Below are 19530 nucleotides of genomic sequence, written 5' to 3' on the forward strand. Positions count from 1 at the left end.
TAATATGTTTATCATCTTCTCACCTGACAGTTATTGATTCAGCCTAAGGGCCAAGGCATTTTAAGAATATTGTTACTAAAGAAATTTCAAGGGGCACCTGGGTAGCTCAGTGGGTTAAGCCTCTGCCTTCGGCTCAGGTCATGATCTCAGGGTCCTGGGATCAAGCCCCGCATCGGGCTCTCTGCTCAGCAGGGAGCCTGCTTCCCTTCCTCTCTCTGCCTGCCTTTCTGCCTACTTGTGATCTCTGTCTATCAAATAAATAAATAAAATTTTTTAAAAAAAGAAAGAAATTTCAAGAATGGTCAATTTGTCATGCCATTTCTTTGCCAGACTTTTAATTTTAGTATAATATTTATGCTATAATTTTTAATTTAGCCCTATCAGAAAATTTACTAAATTTTAAATCAAGACAAAGTTGTGGTCTGTTGTTATACACAAAAGTGTTATATTCTGAAGAAAGATAATAAAAACTAATTTGGGGACAAACCCTCACGATTTTTTTTTTTAAATAATGAAGAGTATGCCTTCCTTATTTAAAAATAAACCTAACTGAAAAAAAGACAGAAGGGTAGATTAAAGCTGAAAAGATGGTGAACATGTATTTATGATTGAAAACAATTCCAGTCAATCAAAGAATAATTATAGTGAACATGATTTTCTAATGAATAAGAATAATAACAGAAAAGAGGATGCTGGTAATCAGAAAAATAGAAACTAAGGGTTCCTGAGTGGCTCAGTAGTTAAGCATGTGCTTTCGGCTCAGGTCATGATCCCAGGGTCCTGGGATCAAGCCCCGCATCAGCCTCCCTGCTTAGTGGGGAGCCTGCTCCTCCCTCTCCCACTCCCTCTGCTTGTGTTCTCTTTCTCGCTGTATATCTATGAAATAAATAATTAAATCTTTTTAAAAAAGAAAGAAAAAAATACAAACTAAAAGAAGTACTATTTTTTGCCCATTGGAATTGACAAAATACCTAAATTCTGACGAAATCCTGTGTCAGTAAACCAGGGAATTGCTGACGGGCACACACCTGATGCGGCCAGCCATGCTGGGGACACTTCAGAAGTCTCTGTTCAAATGCGAAATCCCTGAGCTACCCCCAGAAATTACCAGGTTTTGTTCTAAAAAAGATATAGTATATAGAAGGAGATGTGTCACAGGAAAATATGTAAAAGTGAACAATTAGAAACATAAATGTCCATTAGAGGACTTGGATAAATAAAATATTGCAGAAATGAATTACGTATGTATCAGTTATCAGCTTTAAAATATAGGGTACCTAGGTGGCTCAGTCATTAAGCATCTGCCTTCAGCTCGGGTCATGGTCCCAGGGCTCTGGGATTGAGTCCCGAATTGGGTTCTCTGCCCAGTGGGGAGTCCGCTTCTCCCTCTCCCTCTGTGCTTGCTCTCTCTCTCTGTTGCGATCTCTCTCGCTCACTCTCTCTCGCTCTCTCTTAAATAAATAAATAAAATCTTTAAAAAATATGTAGTGTCAAGTGAGAAAAGCAAGCTAAAGCATGAAACCACTTAAAATTTTAAAAACAAAACATAAGTGTACATGTATAATTTTTTTAGGAGCGCGCGCGTGTGTGTGTATGCATACAAAAGTATTAAAATAGGGGTTAGCAGATACATACTAGATTCGGTAGTAGTTGTCTACAAGAATGGCGGAAGGGGACAGCTATCAAGGAGAGAAGGGCTTTTTAAAAGCTTTACCTATACCTTCCTGATTGTTTCTGTCTTTCAATTAAAAAAAGACTCCATGTTGTATTTTACTTTCATAAGGTTTTTTAAGTATAAACTTTGAAGAAAGGCCTATGTGTAAAAATTTTAACAGGATTAATTATGGTGAGAAATATGAGTGATTGCAACAGTGATTGCCTTTGGTACAGTTTTTCTTAATTTTAAAATAGAACTTATTTTAGGGATACATAGTCACTGTAGAACACTCAGAAAATATATCTTTACTGGTCAGTCAGTATGTTGTGACCCCACCTCTGCTACATACTAGTAAATTACTTTCTCCCTCTGGTTTTTTTATACCAACTGTGTCTTTGGTTTTTTTTTTTTTAATATATGTGGTAATTTAGCAAGTACTTAACTATGTGCCAGACATTATGTGTCTTTTATGTACACTATCTCCTGCAGCCCTCAGCCCTCATCCTAAACAGGATGTGAGGTACATCCTGTTAATATCCCCATTTACTTACGAAGCAGCTAAGGTTTAGAGAGTTCGAGTAACTTGCTCCCGACTCTTCGGCTCCAGGGTATACTCGTCTACACCTTGCTGCTTCTCTATTTTAGTCAGTCCTTTCAACACCTCAAGTGGGCCCTTAATGTAATACAGCAACCACACTTCTTTCTTTCTTTTTTTCTTTTTTTTTTTTTTAGATTGTTTGTTCTTCCTCTCTCCTAGATGATGTCCTCCCTTCTCTTTCCTCAAACCTTCAACACCTCTCCGCCAAGAACAGTCAGCTGGTGACCTTGCTTGCCTTTTCATTGAGAAAAGCAGCCCCACGTACCACATCTACCCACCCACCTATATTTATGCTCGGTTTCTGGCTTATTAAAGTAAGAGTGAAAGCCATCCCTTGCATTTAGTGTGCTAGATCCCCGTCCTCTTTCCCTTACTCACTAACATCTTTTGAGTAAATCTCCCCTATTCATCTTCAGCTTTTCCTTATCTACTGGATTTTCTCCTATTTGAAAAAATTTTTCTTGGCATGTGTGGTGGCTCAGTCAGAAGTACGTACAACTCTTGATCTCAGGGTCGTGAGTTCAAGCCTCATGTTGGATGTAGAGATTACTTAAATAAATGAACAAATAAAAACTTTTAAAACATAAAATAAAAGCTTTCTTACATGGCGACTAGGTGGCTCAGTCATTAAGTGTCTGCCTTCAGCTCAGGTCACTATCCCAGGGTCCTAGGATCAAGCCCCACATTGGGCTCACTGCTCAGTGGGGAGCCTGCTTCTCCCTCTCCCAGTCCTCCTGCTTGTATTCCCTCTCTCGCTCTCTCTCCTCTCTGTCAAATAAATAACTAAAATCTTAAAAAAAAAAACTCTCTTAAAATGCGCATTTGACTGTTGAATCTAGGCGGTTAGCGTAGGGTGATTATTATACTGTTCTTTTCCATCTTTGTTCTTAAAAAGTTCATAATAAAAAAGTTGTGGAGGCCCCTTCCTTGATTCCAGTTCCCACTCAAGCTATCACCTCATTCTTTTCTTGAAACAATAAAACTTTTCAGGAGAGTTGTTGATATTCACTCTACAATTTCTCTTCTCCCCTTTTATCTTGGACCCCACTGCAGTCAGGCTTTTACCCCAATACTCCAGCGAAAGACCTCTCAGTAGATCAGTGGTTAGATGCACAGTCCTCCTTCTGTTCGTGCTGCGGTTGATCACACCCTTCTCCAGTGAAACCCATCTTTGATCCTTCACTACTCAGGATCCAGTCTGAATGGCATCTGGACCACCTGGGAGCTTTTAGAAATGCTGAGTTTCAGGTGCCACCCCAGATCTACTGAATTGGAGACTGTATTTTAACAAAAGTCCCTAAATAGTTTGTATGCATGTTAAAATTTGAGAAGCACTGCTTTAAGATATATTCTCTTGGTTTTCTTTCTAGTTACTGCTCCTTTCCAGCTAGCCCTCCCTCAACTCTTCAACCTCTCTAAATACTGGAGCCCTCCAGGAATCTCTGTTCCCTTGGTGATCTCAGCCAGTTACAGGGCTTGAAATACCATTTAATTACCGTTTGTATGCCAGTCTCCAGCCCCTTCATTTCCTCTGAACTCCAGACTGTCATATCCAGCTGTCTCCTCCACATCTCTTGATTATCTGATGGATATCTCAAATTTAGTATGTCTCCTACTGAGGACCTGACCTTCGTCCTCAAGCCTGCCCTTCCTGCAGTCCTTTCATCTCAGTAACTGGCAACTCGGTTCCGTCAGAGTTGCTGCTGATGTCTACATTTGATGGTTATCGTTGACTCCTCTCTTTTCCTCACACCATACAACCAGTCTATTACAAACTCCTGTCCTGGGGCCCCTGGGTGGCTCAATTGGTTAAGCATCTGTCTTCGACTCAGGTCAGTCCCACATCGGGCTCCCTGCTTGGCAGGGACTCTGCTTCTCCTGCTGGTCCTCTCTTCTCAAGCTCTCTCTCTCTCATTCTCTCTCTCTCGCAAATAAAAAAATAAAATCTTTTTAAAAAAAAATAAAATAAACTCCTGTCCACGCTGTTTCTTTCCCCCCCCCCCAAGATTTTTTTTATTTACTTGACAGCACCAGTGAGCAGGGGGAGCAACAGGCAGGGGTAGGAGGAGAAGCAAGCTCCCCGCTAAGAGGCGAGCCTGACATGGTGCTCTATCATGACCTGAGCCGAAGGCAGACACTTAATCAACTGAGCCACCCAGGCACCCCTCACTCCATTCTGTAAAGTGTATCTGGAATCTTACAAGTTCTCATCACCCTTTCTGCTATTCACTCTGATGGAAGCCACCATTATCTCTTTCCTGGATTAGAGCTCTGCTTCCTCCCTTACCTGCCTTCAGTTGATTCTCAACACAGCACCTAGAATGGTCTTTTCGGGACTTAGCTCCTCTCCCCTTCCAGTGTCTCCCATTTCACTCAGAAAGAAAGTCAAAGTCCTTATAATAGTACTTCCTCAAAGTAACCACCACCACAACCCCCCCTGCTTTATTACCTCTCTCAATTCATTTTCTTCTCTTTGCCCTCTTGCCATTACTAGAACATGGGCCCTGCTTTAGGACCTTGCCCTTGCTAGTTCCTTTGCCTGCTGTACTCTTGTCCTGTATCAGCATGACTCTTTCCCTCCTCTCCTTCCAGTCCTTAATCAAAAGTCCTTTGAAAAGAAGCCCTCCCTGCCCTAGAATTACAACCCCCTGCAACTCAGCATTTCCCTACTTACAGGATGCTGTATATTCTACTAATACATCTTTTTTCTTTTCTGTCTCTGTACTAAAACGTAAGCACCTTGGGGTGGGAATTTTCTGCTTTAGTTCCAAGATTAGAACAGCTGTTGCTTAGCACACAGGGGGCTTTCACTAAACATGTGTTAAAAGAAAGAGCTCCTTCAAGCTCATTATTACCTCCATTTCTTTGGTTAGGAATTTGAAGCTAAGAAGGATTTTGTAACGTACCCATGGTCCTATGGCTAGTAAGAGATGTAGTTAGAATTTGAACCCAAGTCTTGTGTGCTCAAAACCCATGCCCTTTCCCCTACAACTCTCTGGTTTTATGTCATTTAAATCTTCTTGGCTGTGGTTTTCCCATCAACATAAGTAGAATTATTGCCTTTTTGCTTGCCTCACAAAGAAACATGAAGGTTATGAAACTTAATGATGCAAAAATATCCTGAAATCTTTAAAATGCTTTATGTGTACATGAGGGTGGTGGAAATTGTTTTCTTTTAGAACTTTCATAGTTTTTGCTTTTGGTTTTAGGTCTTAAATCCACTTCAGATTGGTTTTTGGGTTTAGTATGAGGTAACAGTTAAAGACTGTTTTCCCCACATGGATATCCCAGCAGTATTTATTGAAATGACTGTCCTTTCCTCCATTGAACTACCCTGCTCTTATAAATAAATACACACACACACACACACACACATTGTGCGTGTATGTTTGAGATGAATTTTTCAAAGAGTAATGTGGGGTTTTTTTAAGGATTTATTTATTTGAGCAAGCAAGTGAGAGCAACGGAGAGAGAGAGAGAAAGCATGAGAAGGGGGAGAGGCAGAAGGAGAGGGAGAAGCAGACTCCCCACTGAGCAGAGACCACCATGTGGGGCTCGATCAAGGACCCCAGCTGGGATCATGACCCGGGCCAAAAAGGCCAGTGCCTAACTGACTGAGCCACCCAGGCACCCACATGGTTTTTTGTATTGCATGTTTATAATGGATTCTTTTATGTTTTTTTAGACCAGTGTTTTACTTTAGAAGGTCTGATTTTCCAAAGGGAGATTATACCCTCTCTAATGTAGGTCCCAGCTAGGAAACAAAAAAGACATAGAAACATCACGTTCATGAGTTAGGAAAGTCAGTACTGTTAAGATCCTTCCCGAATTGATCTGTAGACTCGTTGTAATTCCAATCAAAATCTAAGCAGGCTTTTTTGTAGGAATTGACCAGTTGATCTTAAAATGTATAAGGAAATGCAATGGCTAGAATAGTCTAAACAATTTTGAAAAAGTTGAAGGACATTTCGTGTTAGATTTCAAAAGTTTGTATAAAGCCACTGTAATCAAGACCATGGGATACTGGCATAAGAATAAACATATAAATCAAAAAATAGAATAGAAAGCCTAGAAATATATCCATAGGTCTATGGTCAGTTGCTTTGGGGGGAAAAGAGGAGTTAGTTGATTTTTTTTTTTTTTAACAAGGCACTAAGGCACAATTCATGTGGAAAAGACAATCCCTTCAACAAATATTACTGGAACAACTGGACATCCATATAGAATAAATGAATAAATCACTTCCCCTTACTGGACATAAGACATTAATATTTACTTGAGATGGATCAAAGACTAAAAGCTGAAAATGTGAAACTTCTAAAAGAATCATTAGAGAAAATCTTTGTAGCCTAAAGAAGGGCAAATATTTCTTAAGACACAAAAAGTAAGGATCATATGAGAAAAAATTAATAAATGGGATTTAATCAAAATTTGAAACTTGCCTTTTGAAAGACAGACACTGTTAAAAACTGAAAAGATGAGCTACAGATTTGAAGAAAATGTTTGCAAGATACATTGTCTAATTAAAAGACTTGTATCTGAACCATATAAGAACTCTTACAACTCAGTAATAAGAAAAACTGCCTAACAAGAAAATGGACAGAAGATTGGGGTTCTTTATTAAAAAGGCATAAGAATGGCAAATGAGCACCTGTAAAGATGTTCACTATGATTAGACATTAGGGAAGGGCAAATTAACACTATAAGACACTGCCACACACCCACTAGAATGCTTATAATCAAAAGCAGCTATACCCAGTATTGGCAAGGATACAGAGCAACCAGAACTCTTACACATTCTTGGTAAGGATCTGAAATGGGAAAGCTACTTGGCAGTTTCTTTTAAAGTTAAAATTGCCACATGAGCCATTCTAATCTTACTTATTTACCCAAAAGTGAAAACATAAGTCAACAACAGAGACTTGTACTTGAATGTTTGTAGTATCTTACTCAAAACTGACAAAAAATGAGGAACAACCCAAATGTCCAACAGGTCCGTGGTTAAGTTGTGGGATATCCATACCCTGTAATGCCACGTGCGGCCAGTGTGCGGATCTTCGAATCCTTATGCTGATCCGAAGAAGCCATGGATTTTGTTTATATGAAATTCTAGAAAAGACAAAACTAATCTCTAGTAACAGAAATCACTATTAGTGGTTTGCCTGACCTGAGGAGCGTTTCATTGCAGAAGTTCATGAAAGTTTGGGGGGGTGATGGATATTCTTCATGTTGATTGTGGCTGGTCATTACACAAGTGCATACAGTCGTCAAAACTCAAACTCTGCATAAAATTGGATGCATTTTGTGTTGTATACAAGTTGTACCTCAAACCTGGTTTTTCTTTTTTTAGGTAAAAGAAACTGAAAACTCTAAAAACAGAATTTAGGCCACTTTGGATCACAGCTAGAAAAATGTGTGAACTTCACTTCTTAGGGACTTTAACTGTTCTAAATGATTATTGACTACAGAGGAGTAGCAGAACATCATTCCCTGCAATCTTGCTCACTTTCCACGTTGTGATTATGAGGGGAGTTAGAGGGCATCAAAGTAGGAGGGAGACTGTGATTGAAACAGTTTGGATCAGATATCATCTTGTCTCCACCATCATGCATCCCAGCCCAGTTGGCTGCTGAGTTCTCTGTAACTGGCTGAGGAGAGAGCGAGCTTGCTATGTGAAGTCTGATGCACTTTTTGAAACCGTGTAGTATTAGTGAAAGAGGACTGAAATGCTAATGTTTTGTGGACCAGTTCTTTGGTTGAAAATAACAGTAAACGTAAGTGAGAGACACGTGGCTGTTGTAAATAGACTGATAAAGCGGGCAAATACTATGGCACATGTAGCCATAGTATTTGCATTATAGCAAGGTTTTTGAGTGTTATTTCTCATGATACTGTTGCGCATATGATCAAGAGGTGCAACATGCGTGGAGAATTCAACTAGATTCAGAACTGTGTAATGATCATACCTGAAACTACTAAGCTAGAAGGAGATTTTCGTTTCATTTCTTTCTTGACTGTGATTAGCACATTTACAGAGAACTTAGTTGAGGGCTTCATTAACACACTGGTCTTATAAAACTTATTTTTTAGTGAGAACTAAAATTTTAATAAGTTGGAATTATAGGCCACGTCTACAGAATACGACATCCAATTCCAAAAGAGAGAGAGATACATACCAATCTAGGATGGGGAAACTGTTTTGTAGGAGCAGGGCAGGAACAACAGCTCTGTAGGGTTGTAACTGAATGTAATTTTAATAGGAGTCAGTACAGTGACTCTGGCTGCCATAATAATCACAATAATGGCTGATAAAATGTTTTTAACCTACCGTAAGGAAGGTGAAGGTGAATCTGATTTTTGTTTTGTTTTTAGATTCTACATATGAGTGTGATCCCGTGGTATTTGTATTTCTCTGACTTATTTGATGATGCGTAATGCTCTCGGGGTCCATACATGTTATTGCCAATAGTAGGATATCCTTTTTTGTGGCCGCCTAATATTTGTGTGTGCGAGTGTTATTTTCTTTATTCATTCGTGGGCACTATTATTCTGAGTGATACTGCAGTAAACATGAGGATGCAGATGTCTCTTTAAGATCCTGATTTAAGTTCTTTTGGATATATATCCAGAAGTGGGATTGCTGGATCATATGATAATCCTGTTTTTCAGTTTTTTGGGGAACTTACACAGTGTTTTCCATAGTGGCTGCATCACTTATGTTCCCTTCATCAGTGCACAGGAGTTCCTGTTTTTCTACATTCTTGCCACCGCTTGCTATTTCTTGTCTTTTTGGTAATAGCCATGCTAACAGGTGTGGGGCGATATCTCGTTGTGGTTTCGGTTTGCATTACTCCAATACATAGAGATGCTGGACACCTTTTGGCCATCCGCATGTGTTCTTTGGGAAAATGTCTGTGTTTTAATCAGATTGTTTGGGTGTTTTACTCGTGAGTTGTACGTGTTCTTTGTATTTTGGGGATATGTCCTTATTAGATATGGTTTGCAAATATTTTCTCCATTTGATAGGTTGCCTTTTCATTTTGTTGGTAGTTTGTGTCCTTGGCTGTGCAAAAGCTTTTTAAGTTCTGTGTAGTCCCACTTATTTTTGCTTTTGTTGCCATTGCTTTTGGTATCAAATCCAAAAAAATGACTACCAAAACCCTTGTCAAAGAGCTTGCTAGCTGTGTTATTTTCCTAGGAGTTTCATGGTTTCAGGTTTTACATTCAAGGAGAAAATGAAGATGAGAGTCACTCTAGTTTATGTTCATCAGATCAAATGTTAGAGTATTGTATTTACTCTTGGGGCATTTTATTAAGCTATAAAAAGAATGTTAGAAAACTGATTCTTGGATAATAACTTAAAAGAAGTAGAAAGAACAAATTTTAGTAGATGATTGCCCAGCTTTCAGATTATATGATTCTGTATGTGGATACTTCTTTTTTCAAGGAAAGAAACTCCTAAGAAAAGCCTTTCGAAAGGATATGATATTCATTTGGTTTATAGAATGCTTTTTCTTTCCTTCTGCTTTTATAAACCTGTTTCTCTTTAACATCTTTTAACATCTTAGAAAAGTTAAGAAGGGCCTCCAGTTTAATTCCCCTAAATAATAGATACACTTCTGTGTCATCTGTAGTAAAGTTAATTTCTTCTTGTTCTCTTCCCTACCCTCAGCCAGTTATTTTTCCTTTGTCAGCTTTCATTCTAACTGATTGGTGCTTAGAAAATGATGTTTTAGGGGCGCCTGGGTGGCTTAGTGGGTTAAAGCCTCTGCCTTTGGCTCAGGTTATGATCTCAGGGTCCTGTGATCGAGCCTCATATCGGGCTCTCTGCTCAGCAGGGAGCCTGCTTCCCCCTCTCTCTATGCCTGCCTCTCTGCCTACTTGTGATCTCTGTCAAATAAATAAATATAATCTTTTAAAAAAGAAAATGATGTTTTAGTGTCAGCCTTTATAGAATTATATAGGGTAGTAATTACGCTGGAACATTATATTATGTACAGATATGGGGTATGATACTCATTCCATTTTCCCATCTAGGGAATTTAAGTACCTTTTCTTTCGAACCATCCATTATATAGATCTGGATTTCTGCTTTTTCACTGCCTTTCTTGCAGAGGTGTTACAAAAAGAGAATTAAGTGAAATAAAAGAAAAGTAGTTTTTAAACAATAAAGGATTACACAAGAATAAGGTGGCACTGTTTCAAGTTACAGCTATATACAACTTTAGTCTTAATAGATTTATGCTGTCCAGCTTCTACTAAGATTATATCACTAGCTCAGTAATCATATCTTGCTAATTATCTAGTATTTTCCTGGTCAGAAAATTTTTCTCCTCAACCCTCTAGTTAATTGCTACCTACCTTACTCTTGCTATATTTCTTTGTATCAGATTTGCTGAAAAGATTGACACCATCAAGATCACCTTTATCTTCCCTTATAACTTCATCATGCCTCCACATATTCATATCTACCACCCATTTGTTGCTGTTTTTAATTTCATAGGAGACAGAATCTCTACTCAAAGACCAACACCTGTTCCATGCACTAAAGACCAGATCTCTGACCAAAGCACTGAGCTCCACCACTGAATACCGTGACCACTTGTTCCCCTTTCTTTCTAATGGAGATCGGGACAAGGTCTCCCCATCTTGAAAAAGCTTGTGATTGAGGCCTCTGTTTCTCCATCTGTACCATTCTGTGTCACTGCAGAACTTTTTAAGCAAATGAAATCTATAACTGATACCCTATTTTCTTCCAACTTCAGAGAGACCATGTGATGTAGTGTGGGACAAGACTGGGCTTAAGAAGTCATGACAACAGTGGTAAATGCTGTGGAGGACATAAACAGTGATGTAGGAGAGTAATTGGAGGAGAAGGGGTTCCTTTGTATCAATAGTCATTTGAAATAAAAATTTTATCTGAGAAGAAAGTTTTAAAACCTTGATCTTTGGGAAAATGGGAACTTTACATGAAGATGAGAAAGCATAAATAAAGCTTAATTATTATGATTCTTCAATTTTTAAGTGTTCATTACATAATTTTGATTATATACCATTTGAACTTTAAAGTGTCATTTTAAAGCAAAATTGATTTCTTAATGGTCATTGTCAAATTTTAGATGTCTCATATATCTGTCCTTTCCAGTATTAAATGAAGTAAAATTACTTTGACTAGGATATTATATGCATTTCATTGTAGTTGATTCGACACACATGTTGAATACTTACCACATGCCAGGCACTGTGCTAGGTGGAGATTAAACAAAAAACTAGACACAGCTCTTACCCTCAGTGAACTCAACTAAAGCAGTTTTTACGGATAACAGATAATTTAAACTTATCATTGACTTTAAGATAGATCACTCTGGACATTATGTAATGTAGCAGGTTTGCTCCTCACTATTTCTGTTTGCTTGTTTTGAAAATTTATGTTACTCTGCATTATTTAATTTTCTCTTATTCTACTCTATTTTTAGACTAATTAACAACAGAGTTATTTACTGTGGCCATTAGTAACTAATTGTAAGACTAATTGAATGATTACCATGTGTGGTAAAGGTCCTCCATATTTTTAAGAAGTTATTTTAAGAATGTATAATTACTACCTTTAAAATTATCAATCAGATTTTCATATTCTAGTGGAGTCTATGTTCTGAAAAAAAAAATGAACCATAGAGGGGAAAAATACATGAATCAAGCTGATTAAAAATTATGATATAACTCAACAGTGAAAGATCACTTTCAGTTGAGTTAGTCATGGCAAAGCTTCGTTCAGGAGTTAGAATGTGTGTTCAGTCTTAAAGGATAGATATGAATAGGTGGGAAATAGAATGAAAGCTGATTTGGGGTTGGGTTTGGGAGGGGAGCACTGATCGCAGAGGTGGGATTAAATATCAAGGTATATTTAAAGAACATGGATAAATAGGCTTGACTGGAGTGAAAGGTTTGTATTGGTAAATAGTAAAAGATAAAGCAAAGTCTTTTAATATAAGAGCACAAGATTTGGGCTGTACCATAATAGTAATATGTTCCTATAATCCTAAATTCATTTATAGTTTAAGATTTCTTATGTAAAGGGGTTATCACAATGTACAGTTTGCAATTGTGTCATGATTTTGATTAAGTCTTTATTTACACCCCTAAATATGTTCTATAGATTTTGAGGCCAGAGTCTTTACCCCTACTCAGGTTAAAATGATGTTTTGTTTTTCAGTTACTTACACGCCAAGTCAATCATCCACAGAGACCTCAAGAGTAATAGTATCCTTCCTGAAATTTGTCTGCGAAGTTTGAAAACATCCTGACTTTTTCTTCTGCATTTTGTCTTCACATTATGTAAAAACAGTTTTCATGCTAAGTTCAATATAATGTAAAGGGAATTAATGAGCGGGTTTGCATGACAGCATAGTAAAGCAGGGTACTACAACATGCTTTTGGTTTCTGAACATGGGAGCATTACCAAAAATTCTGTCAAGTCTTTCTAATAGTCGGACTCTTAGGATTGTGTGCTTACATTCCGTCAGCACCAACTCGTTTCTTTCAGTGCTCTGATGCTGCTCTGCGGTAGTTGAGATGTACCTGAAGGTTCTTACCTACAATGAGGTGAGAAAACCATAATGTTTCTTCTTCTTCCATAAACCCAGATCAAGACCCTGTCTGCCAGCTGACTTCATTCCAGTGAAGAACCTTTGTAGCTTTCCCAGCAGTGCCAAAAGCGTATCTGGGTCTATGCTACTAAAATCTAGTGGGAAAGTTTCAGGGTTTCCCATATATGTAGGTAGGAAAGCATCTCACCTCATCCTACCACATTTCTAGCCCTAAAAATCTTAAAAGCAGGTCACATAGGCCAAATAGAACCGTATTTTTAAAAACGTATTCATTAACTTCAGAAGGAAATATGAAGTACTGTACTTTTAAAGGAGTATCAGTTTTACCAAAAAAAAAAAAAGAAAATCATATTACAGCATTCTAGAAATTAGATCACTTACCTAAAATTTTTATAATGCTTGCTTTGCTAGGAAAATGAGATCTATTGTTTTCCTTTACTTACTACCCCTCAGATATTTTTCTTCATGAAGACCTCACAGTAAAAATAGGTGATTTTGGTCTAGCCACAGTGAAATCTCGATGGAGTGGGTCCCATCAGTTTGAACAGTTGTCTGGATCCATTTTGTGGATGGTAAGAATTGAGGCTATTTCTCCAATAATTAAATTTTTGGACCCTGAGATGCTGCTGAGTTACTAGAAGATCTTTGAAGGTTTCAACTGTAGTATTTTCATAATTCCCAGTATTCACAAAAATCAATGTTGATCTTACTTTTTATGTAAATATATTTTAATTTTTTCTTTATCTTTAAAAATATTATGAAACCAATTTCATTATATTTCAAACAAGAAAATATGTATTTTATAAACACTGTTTAAATTTTATCCAGAATTGTCTCCTTAAAATATTTTATGTTCAAAATGTTCTATGTACTGTTTCCAAAATAAAAAAAGAGTGTGCAATTTCAGCAGGTATGATCTGCAGCAATTATTAAGGTTTTTACTAAGAGAACTACTTTTTTTAAGAGAGAGGTGGTTTCACAATCTTATTTAAGCCTCAATTGGAAAGTTACTTCCTTTAGACTAGAAAGAACCTATAATTATGGGGCAGCTGGGAGAGGAAAGACCCCCCCAAAAAAAAAATTAGCACTGTCAGCCATGTACTGCCCTGCATAGCTCTTTCTTTTTCTTTATTCCTATTTCTGCTGTGTGGAAAAGAAGGGAATGAAGACGTCTGTGCAATTACTTTCAGCAGGCTGTGAAAAGGGCAGGTATAGGAATCACCCTCTAAGACAGCAGTTCTCAAAAGGGGCCCTAAGACCCTTTTGGAGGTCCCCAAGGTGATCTCTGTGTGACCAGATGTTTCTTTATATTCTTCAGCTAGAATGACGTATCACAACAGATGGAATGCAGAAGCAAATACATGACCATAATTGGCTGCTGTTAAACCAGTCAAAGAGAATTGCAGTAGTATTGGTCTCTCTGAACTTTTTTTAGTTTTGAAAACATACTTTTCATTAAAAATGGGGATGTGTGTTAACATCTAATGGCTGTTGTTTTATTATTTATGAAATTACTAAATATTTTAACAGTTTCCCACTTAAGTTTAAATATGTTAAATACCCATAGATACCATCCACATAAAAGTTCCTTAGGGTCCTCAGTAATTTTCAAGACTAAAAGAGTTCTGAGACCAAAAAGTTTGAGAATTGCTGCGCTTAGTTAAATATAGAATGTCCCCCAAAGTTGAAACTTTAAATGATTGAATCTGGAAACAGGGAAGCTGCAAGGGCTCTTGAAGCCACGTTTGCATAAATTCCCTGAATCTGTAGCAGACTCCAAGAGGGGAATTGCAAGGTAGACATCTGAATTAGTCAAGTAAGCATCGGGTTAAATTCAGCTATGATTTCTTGTAATAATAAATGGAGTGTAATGCCCAGTGCTTATCACATTATGTGCCCTCCTTAATGCCCATCACCCAGCTTGATCAATCATTGAACAGTATATCAAAAACCAACGATGTTCTATACCTTGGCTAATTGAATTTAAATTAAAAAAAAAAAACTTAACTGGAGTGAAGGCAAGTAACAAGGTGGAAGAGGTACATTGGACTTAGAGTTAGGAGATCTGTACTCTAGTGCTCTGTTTGACTCTCAATCTGTGCATTTCTTAACCTCCTCCACGTCTCTCCATCTTTAATGTTGGTTGGACTAGTGGATTTTTAATGCCTTTTTTGTTTCTAAGATTCAGTAATTAGAACTAGCTAGATTTGTTTCTTTAATAAATTTTAATTGTTTTAGTAAACCATTTTATAAACAAGAGGCTAATTAATCATTGTAGTCTGGATCTCATGCACCTTTAAGGCACACATCTTGTTACAAGATAGCAGTGTATCACAGGAAGGGCCATACTGGCAAAGTTTAAGTACTGAAATTATAAAATCTAAAATTAAGAAGAAACAATTGATACATGTTTTAAAGTGTGTTTATTTTAACTAGTGTGGGAGAGAGGTTCAGTTAAGTCTCCAGATTTGTCCTTTTTCAAAAACCTTAGTTTATATAGTTAGCAGATTATTATTATAACATAAAGTTGTGTATTTTCTTCTGATTTCTATTTTGTGGATACCTAGGTCAATTGGTTCATCCTTTATTCAAGCAAGCTGAGCTTTAATACAAGAGATTAACCGTAGTACACTTAACTGTTGGGTTGTACACTCAACTTTTGGGTTGATAGTGCCTTCAAAACCAAATATGGAGCATCCGTAGACTAGTAGAGAGCGGTTTGGTCAGAACTAAGGTTATGTAATCATCTGAATTCTTCTCAACCTTTTTTATTTACCTTAGAGGGGAAAGAAATCTTTATGAAAATTTTGACAAATTAAATCACTAAATTAATTGAGGATCAGTCATGCATTTCTTATAAATAGATGACATGCAACTTTTCATCAAGCCATCTACCAACAACAGTAGAGGTAAAACTAAATTTTAAAAAAGCCGTTTAGTTCTTTTTATTTATTAAATTTCATTTATTACTCTGTTCCTCTCAAAACTGTGTTCTGGCTTTTAAAATTATGCCTGTATCATAACCAGCCTCTCAGTATTCTAACTTGTTCATCACATCACAGCTGTATGTGGTTTATTTTTTACCTTATTATTAAAAGCAGTCAGCAATAAAATGTTTGACAAAAGTAGACAGTCTTCTCCTTCACCCCCCCGCCCCGTTCTTCATCAGGATCTCCCACACATCTTCTCTCAGTGGTTCTCAACCTCAGTTGGACATTAAAATCATCTGGGAGCTATAAAAATCAGCAGTGCTTGGATCCCAACAAGAGATGTAATATTGTTACGTTATTGGGCTGGAATGTAGTCTGGACACTGAGAGGTTAAAGAGCACGCAGGTGATTGTGATTTGCAGGTGAGGCTGAGCACCATTGCCTGCCTCATGAGATAGTCTGACCAGTGACCAGGAATCTTGTCCCGTGTCCTCCAGCCATTTATGCAGTTAATTCAGGCTTAAGTATCAGGGCTTTCCCAGAGCTTTCACTTAATACACTCTGCAGTTTCTCTAGGGAAACAGTTCTTCCAAATGGAACAGTACAGACGATGCAAGGTGAAAGAACTCTTTTAAGTTTATATTTAGCCAACCACTTATTGTAGTTCATGAACCCAGCCAATAAGAAATTAAGCAGTAGAGTACAGTGAGTCAGATGTGCAAGAAATGTAGCAAATATGGTTTGATCTTTTTCTTTGCCCAAGAAGCAAGAGGCCAGGATCTTTTTACTTCTAAATCGACCTCCTGCCTCTCGCTTTTGTTAATAAAGCGTTCGTGTTGATAATGCTTTTGGAAGGAGGAAAGAGGTTTGAGTTTGTCAGTCTTGAAGGTGCCCTGAGACGAGAACCATTGTACCAATGGGAAAACTCAAATTCTAAGGCCGGCAGCGTAGTGGTAGTGCTACTCCCAAACCCATTAGGACCACATTTCGGTATTTCTTTACTGAATCAGGAATGGGAAACAGGAACTGATTCTTGACAGGGCTAGTCCTGGGACAGATTCAGATAGCAATTTTTGTGCAGTATTTTGCACAATATTTTGTGACAGTGTTTTGTGCAGAAGGAGGATGGCCGATAAAATTATAAAGTCTTAGTAATTCATATGGAATCTCAGGTAATACTGCCTCTTGCAGAGCTCACTGAGCATCTTTTTTCTTAATCATTTTTATTTCTTTGCCCATTAATAAGAGAATGGGCTGCATATTAGATGGATTATCTAATGACAAAAGCATTGTTCTGGGAATTGCAATAATTTGCTTTTCAGTCTTTTTAGTTGAAGAATAAACAAGAATATTTTTCTTCTTGTGTTCTAACAGGCACCAGAAGTGATCCGAATGCAAGATAAAAACCCATATAGCTTTCAGTCAGATGTCTATGCATTTGGGATTGTTCTATATGAATTGATGACCGGACAGTTACCTTATTCAAACATCAACAACAGGGACCAGGTAAACATTTACGGTCTCTTGGGGTTTATTTTACTGTTTGTATAAAGACTGCACTTTGTTTTAGAAGTGTTGAGTCCTGAGTGGACATGAAGGATGGTTATCTTGATCTTTGTTGCAGTTGTGGAAACCTTTGGTGGACTGTTGGCAGTGACAGCATGTAAGGCCTTCCTTGAAATGTCAGTGCCGAGTGTGGTCACAGAGTGCAGCTCCTGATGTTCTGACTAGAAACTAGAGCTGCCACCGTGGAGATCGCTCACATCTCTTGACCACACAAACCAGAAGGAAGGGCTCTGCTGCGGCGGCGTCTGGGCTTTGCGCCTTCTGTTGTTGGTCGTGCTGAGCAGGCACTCGGCTGTGTGCTTCTTTTTAGCCAGTTCTTTTGAAATTAGTGAGGTTTCTCCTCTTTTGAAAGACTAATGTATCATGCTTTCATTTTCTATAATGAGGATTCTAATAGGAGGGAATTATTTTTACTTCTTTCTTCCTAAGTTCCTGTTCTCTGTCCTTTCCCAAAGTACCAAACAGAACCTCATACAACTCTTTTCCTTTTCTATCCCCGCTACATTCGATTCACCAGGACTTTACCACTGACCAAGAAAAAGGAATTGTCTTTACTGATGTTTTTACATTGTACACATTAGGATTTAAAAAGTGTGTGTACAGCATATGTGCACGTGTGTAGAGAGACTGAAGCAATTTTACTGTTAATATATTAGAAAACGACGATTGACGATATAAACTGTGGTTAAATAATATTTATATTTTATGCTGTGGGTTGCATCAGAGTTATGTGGGTAATTTGTTTAAAAATAGAGATACCGGGGTGCCTAGGTGGATCAGTATGTTAAACATCTTACCGTTGATTTCGGCTCAGGTCATGATCTCAGGATCACGAGATGGAGCCCCACACAGGGCTCCACACTGAGCATGGAATCTGCTTGGGATTCTCTCTCTCCCTTTCCGTTTGTCCCCCCTCCTCCCGCCACCATCTTCCCCCTTCCAAGGGCTTGTTCACGTGCATGTGCGCTCTCTCTCTCTCCCTCTTTCAGAAAAATAATTAAAATGGAGATACTGGAGCAGATTCTAATTCCATGGAGTAGAGTCAGAGTACTTACATTTTTAATAAGTTTCCCAGGTGATTTTGATACATACCAAAGTTGAGAATCACCAATTCAAAAAAATTTTTTTAAAAAGTGAATTTTAAAAAATATTTTAGTTATTTGACAGAGAGAGAGCAAGCACAAGCAAGGGGAGCAGTAGGGAGAGGAAGAAGGAGAAAGCAGGCTCCTCACCGAGCAGGGAGCCCAGTGTGGGGCTTGATCCCAGGACCCTGGGATTATGACGTGGGCCGATGGCAGACACTTAACCAGCTGAGCCGCCCAGGCACCCCAAAAGTGTGAATGTTTTATGTGTTTTGTCATAACCTCCTAATCTAATGAGATGATGGTTTTTAATGTATAAATGTGTTACTTCATTTAAGTAGTGTATGTATTTTGGTCATCAGCTCAACTCTCTTATCTTTTTGGTAATAGCTCTGAGTATCTTCCTTAATGAAGAACTTCAATTACCGTATAGTTTCAGAGAAGTAATCTCAGTTGTCACGTACTTTGTGTGTATTTACTGAATCACCCTATGGCCTCTTACCCAGGGGGTCCTGATTTTATAGTTCAGGAATTTTTTAATTTTTTTTTAAAGATTTTATTTATTTATTTGACAGAGAGAGAAAGCAAGAGAGGGAACACAAGCAGGGGGAATGGGAGAGAGAGAAGCAGGCTTCCCGTTGAGCAAGGAGCTGGATGTGGGGCTTGATGCCAGGACTCTGGGATTATGACCTGAACTGAAAGCAGACACTTAACAACTGAGCCACCCAGGTGCCTCTCAAGAATTTTTTTTAAATGACTATGTTCCGGGGCACCTGGGTGGCTCATTCGGTTAAGCATCTGACTTAGGCTCAGGTTATGATTCCAGAGTCCTGGTATCAAGCCCAGCGTTCTAGCTCAGAGGGGAGCCTGCTTCTCCCCCTCCTCCCAGCTCTCTGTCACTATCTCTGTCAAATAAATGAATAAAATCTTAAAAAATAATAATAAACAGGGGCGCCTGGGTGGCTCAGTGGGTTAAGCCACTGCCTTCGGCTCAGGTCATGATCTCAGGGTCCTGGGATCGAGTCCCGCATCGGGCTCTCTGCTCAGCAGGGAGCCTGCTTCCCTCTCTCTCTCTCTGCCTGCCTCTCTG

General features: G+C 38.3%; 1 protein-coding gene across 8 annotated transcripts in view; it reads left to right on the forward strand.

Annotated features, from left to right (window-relative positions):
• BRAF (B-Raf proto-oncogene, serine/threonine kinase) overlaps window positions 1-19530 on the forward strand; it is a 188052-nt gene that overhangs the window by 141503 nt on the left and 27019 nt on the right. For 7 of the 8 annotated variants that reach the window (XR_004277020.1, XM_032305660.1, XM_032305662.1 and 4 more), the window contains 3 exons: window positions 12469-12515; window positions 13316-13434; window positions 17167-17298. Coding sequence is in view for 7 of the 8 variants with exons in the window: in XM_032305660.1 (XP_032161551.1) it covers window positions 12469-12515; window positions 13316-13434; window positions 17167-17298 (298 nt within the window). In the remaining variant the exon portion in view is untranslated. Of the gene's footprint in view, window positions 1-12468; window positions 12516-13315; window positions 13435-15643; window positions 15745-17166; window positions 17299-19530 lie in introns of those variants that run through there. The other variant, XM_032305667.1, reaches the window with a different exon arrangement.

This window comes from Mustela erminea, chromosome 11 (assembly GCF_009829155.1).
Source record: "Mustela erminea isolate mMusErm1 chromosome 11, mMusErm1.Pri, whole genome shotgun sequence".
Classification (NCBI taxonomy): Eukaryota; Metazoa; Chordata; class Mammalia; order Carnivora; family Mustelidae; genus Mustela; species Mustela erminea.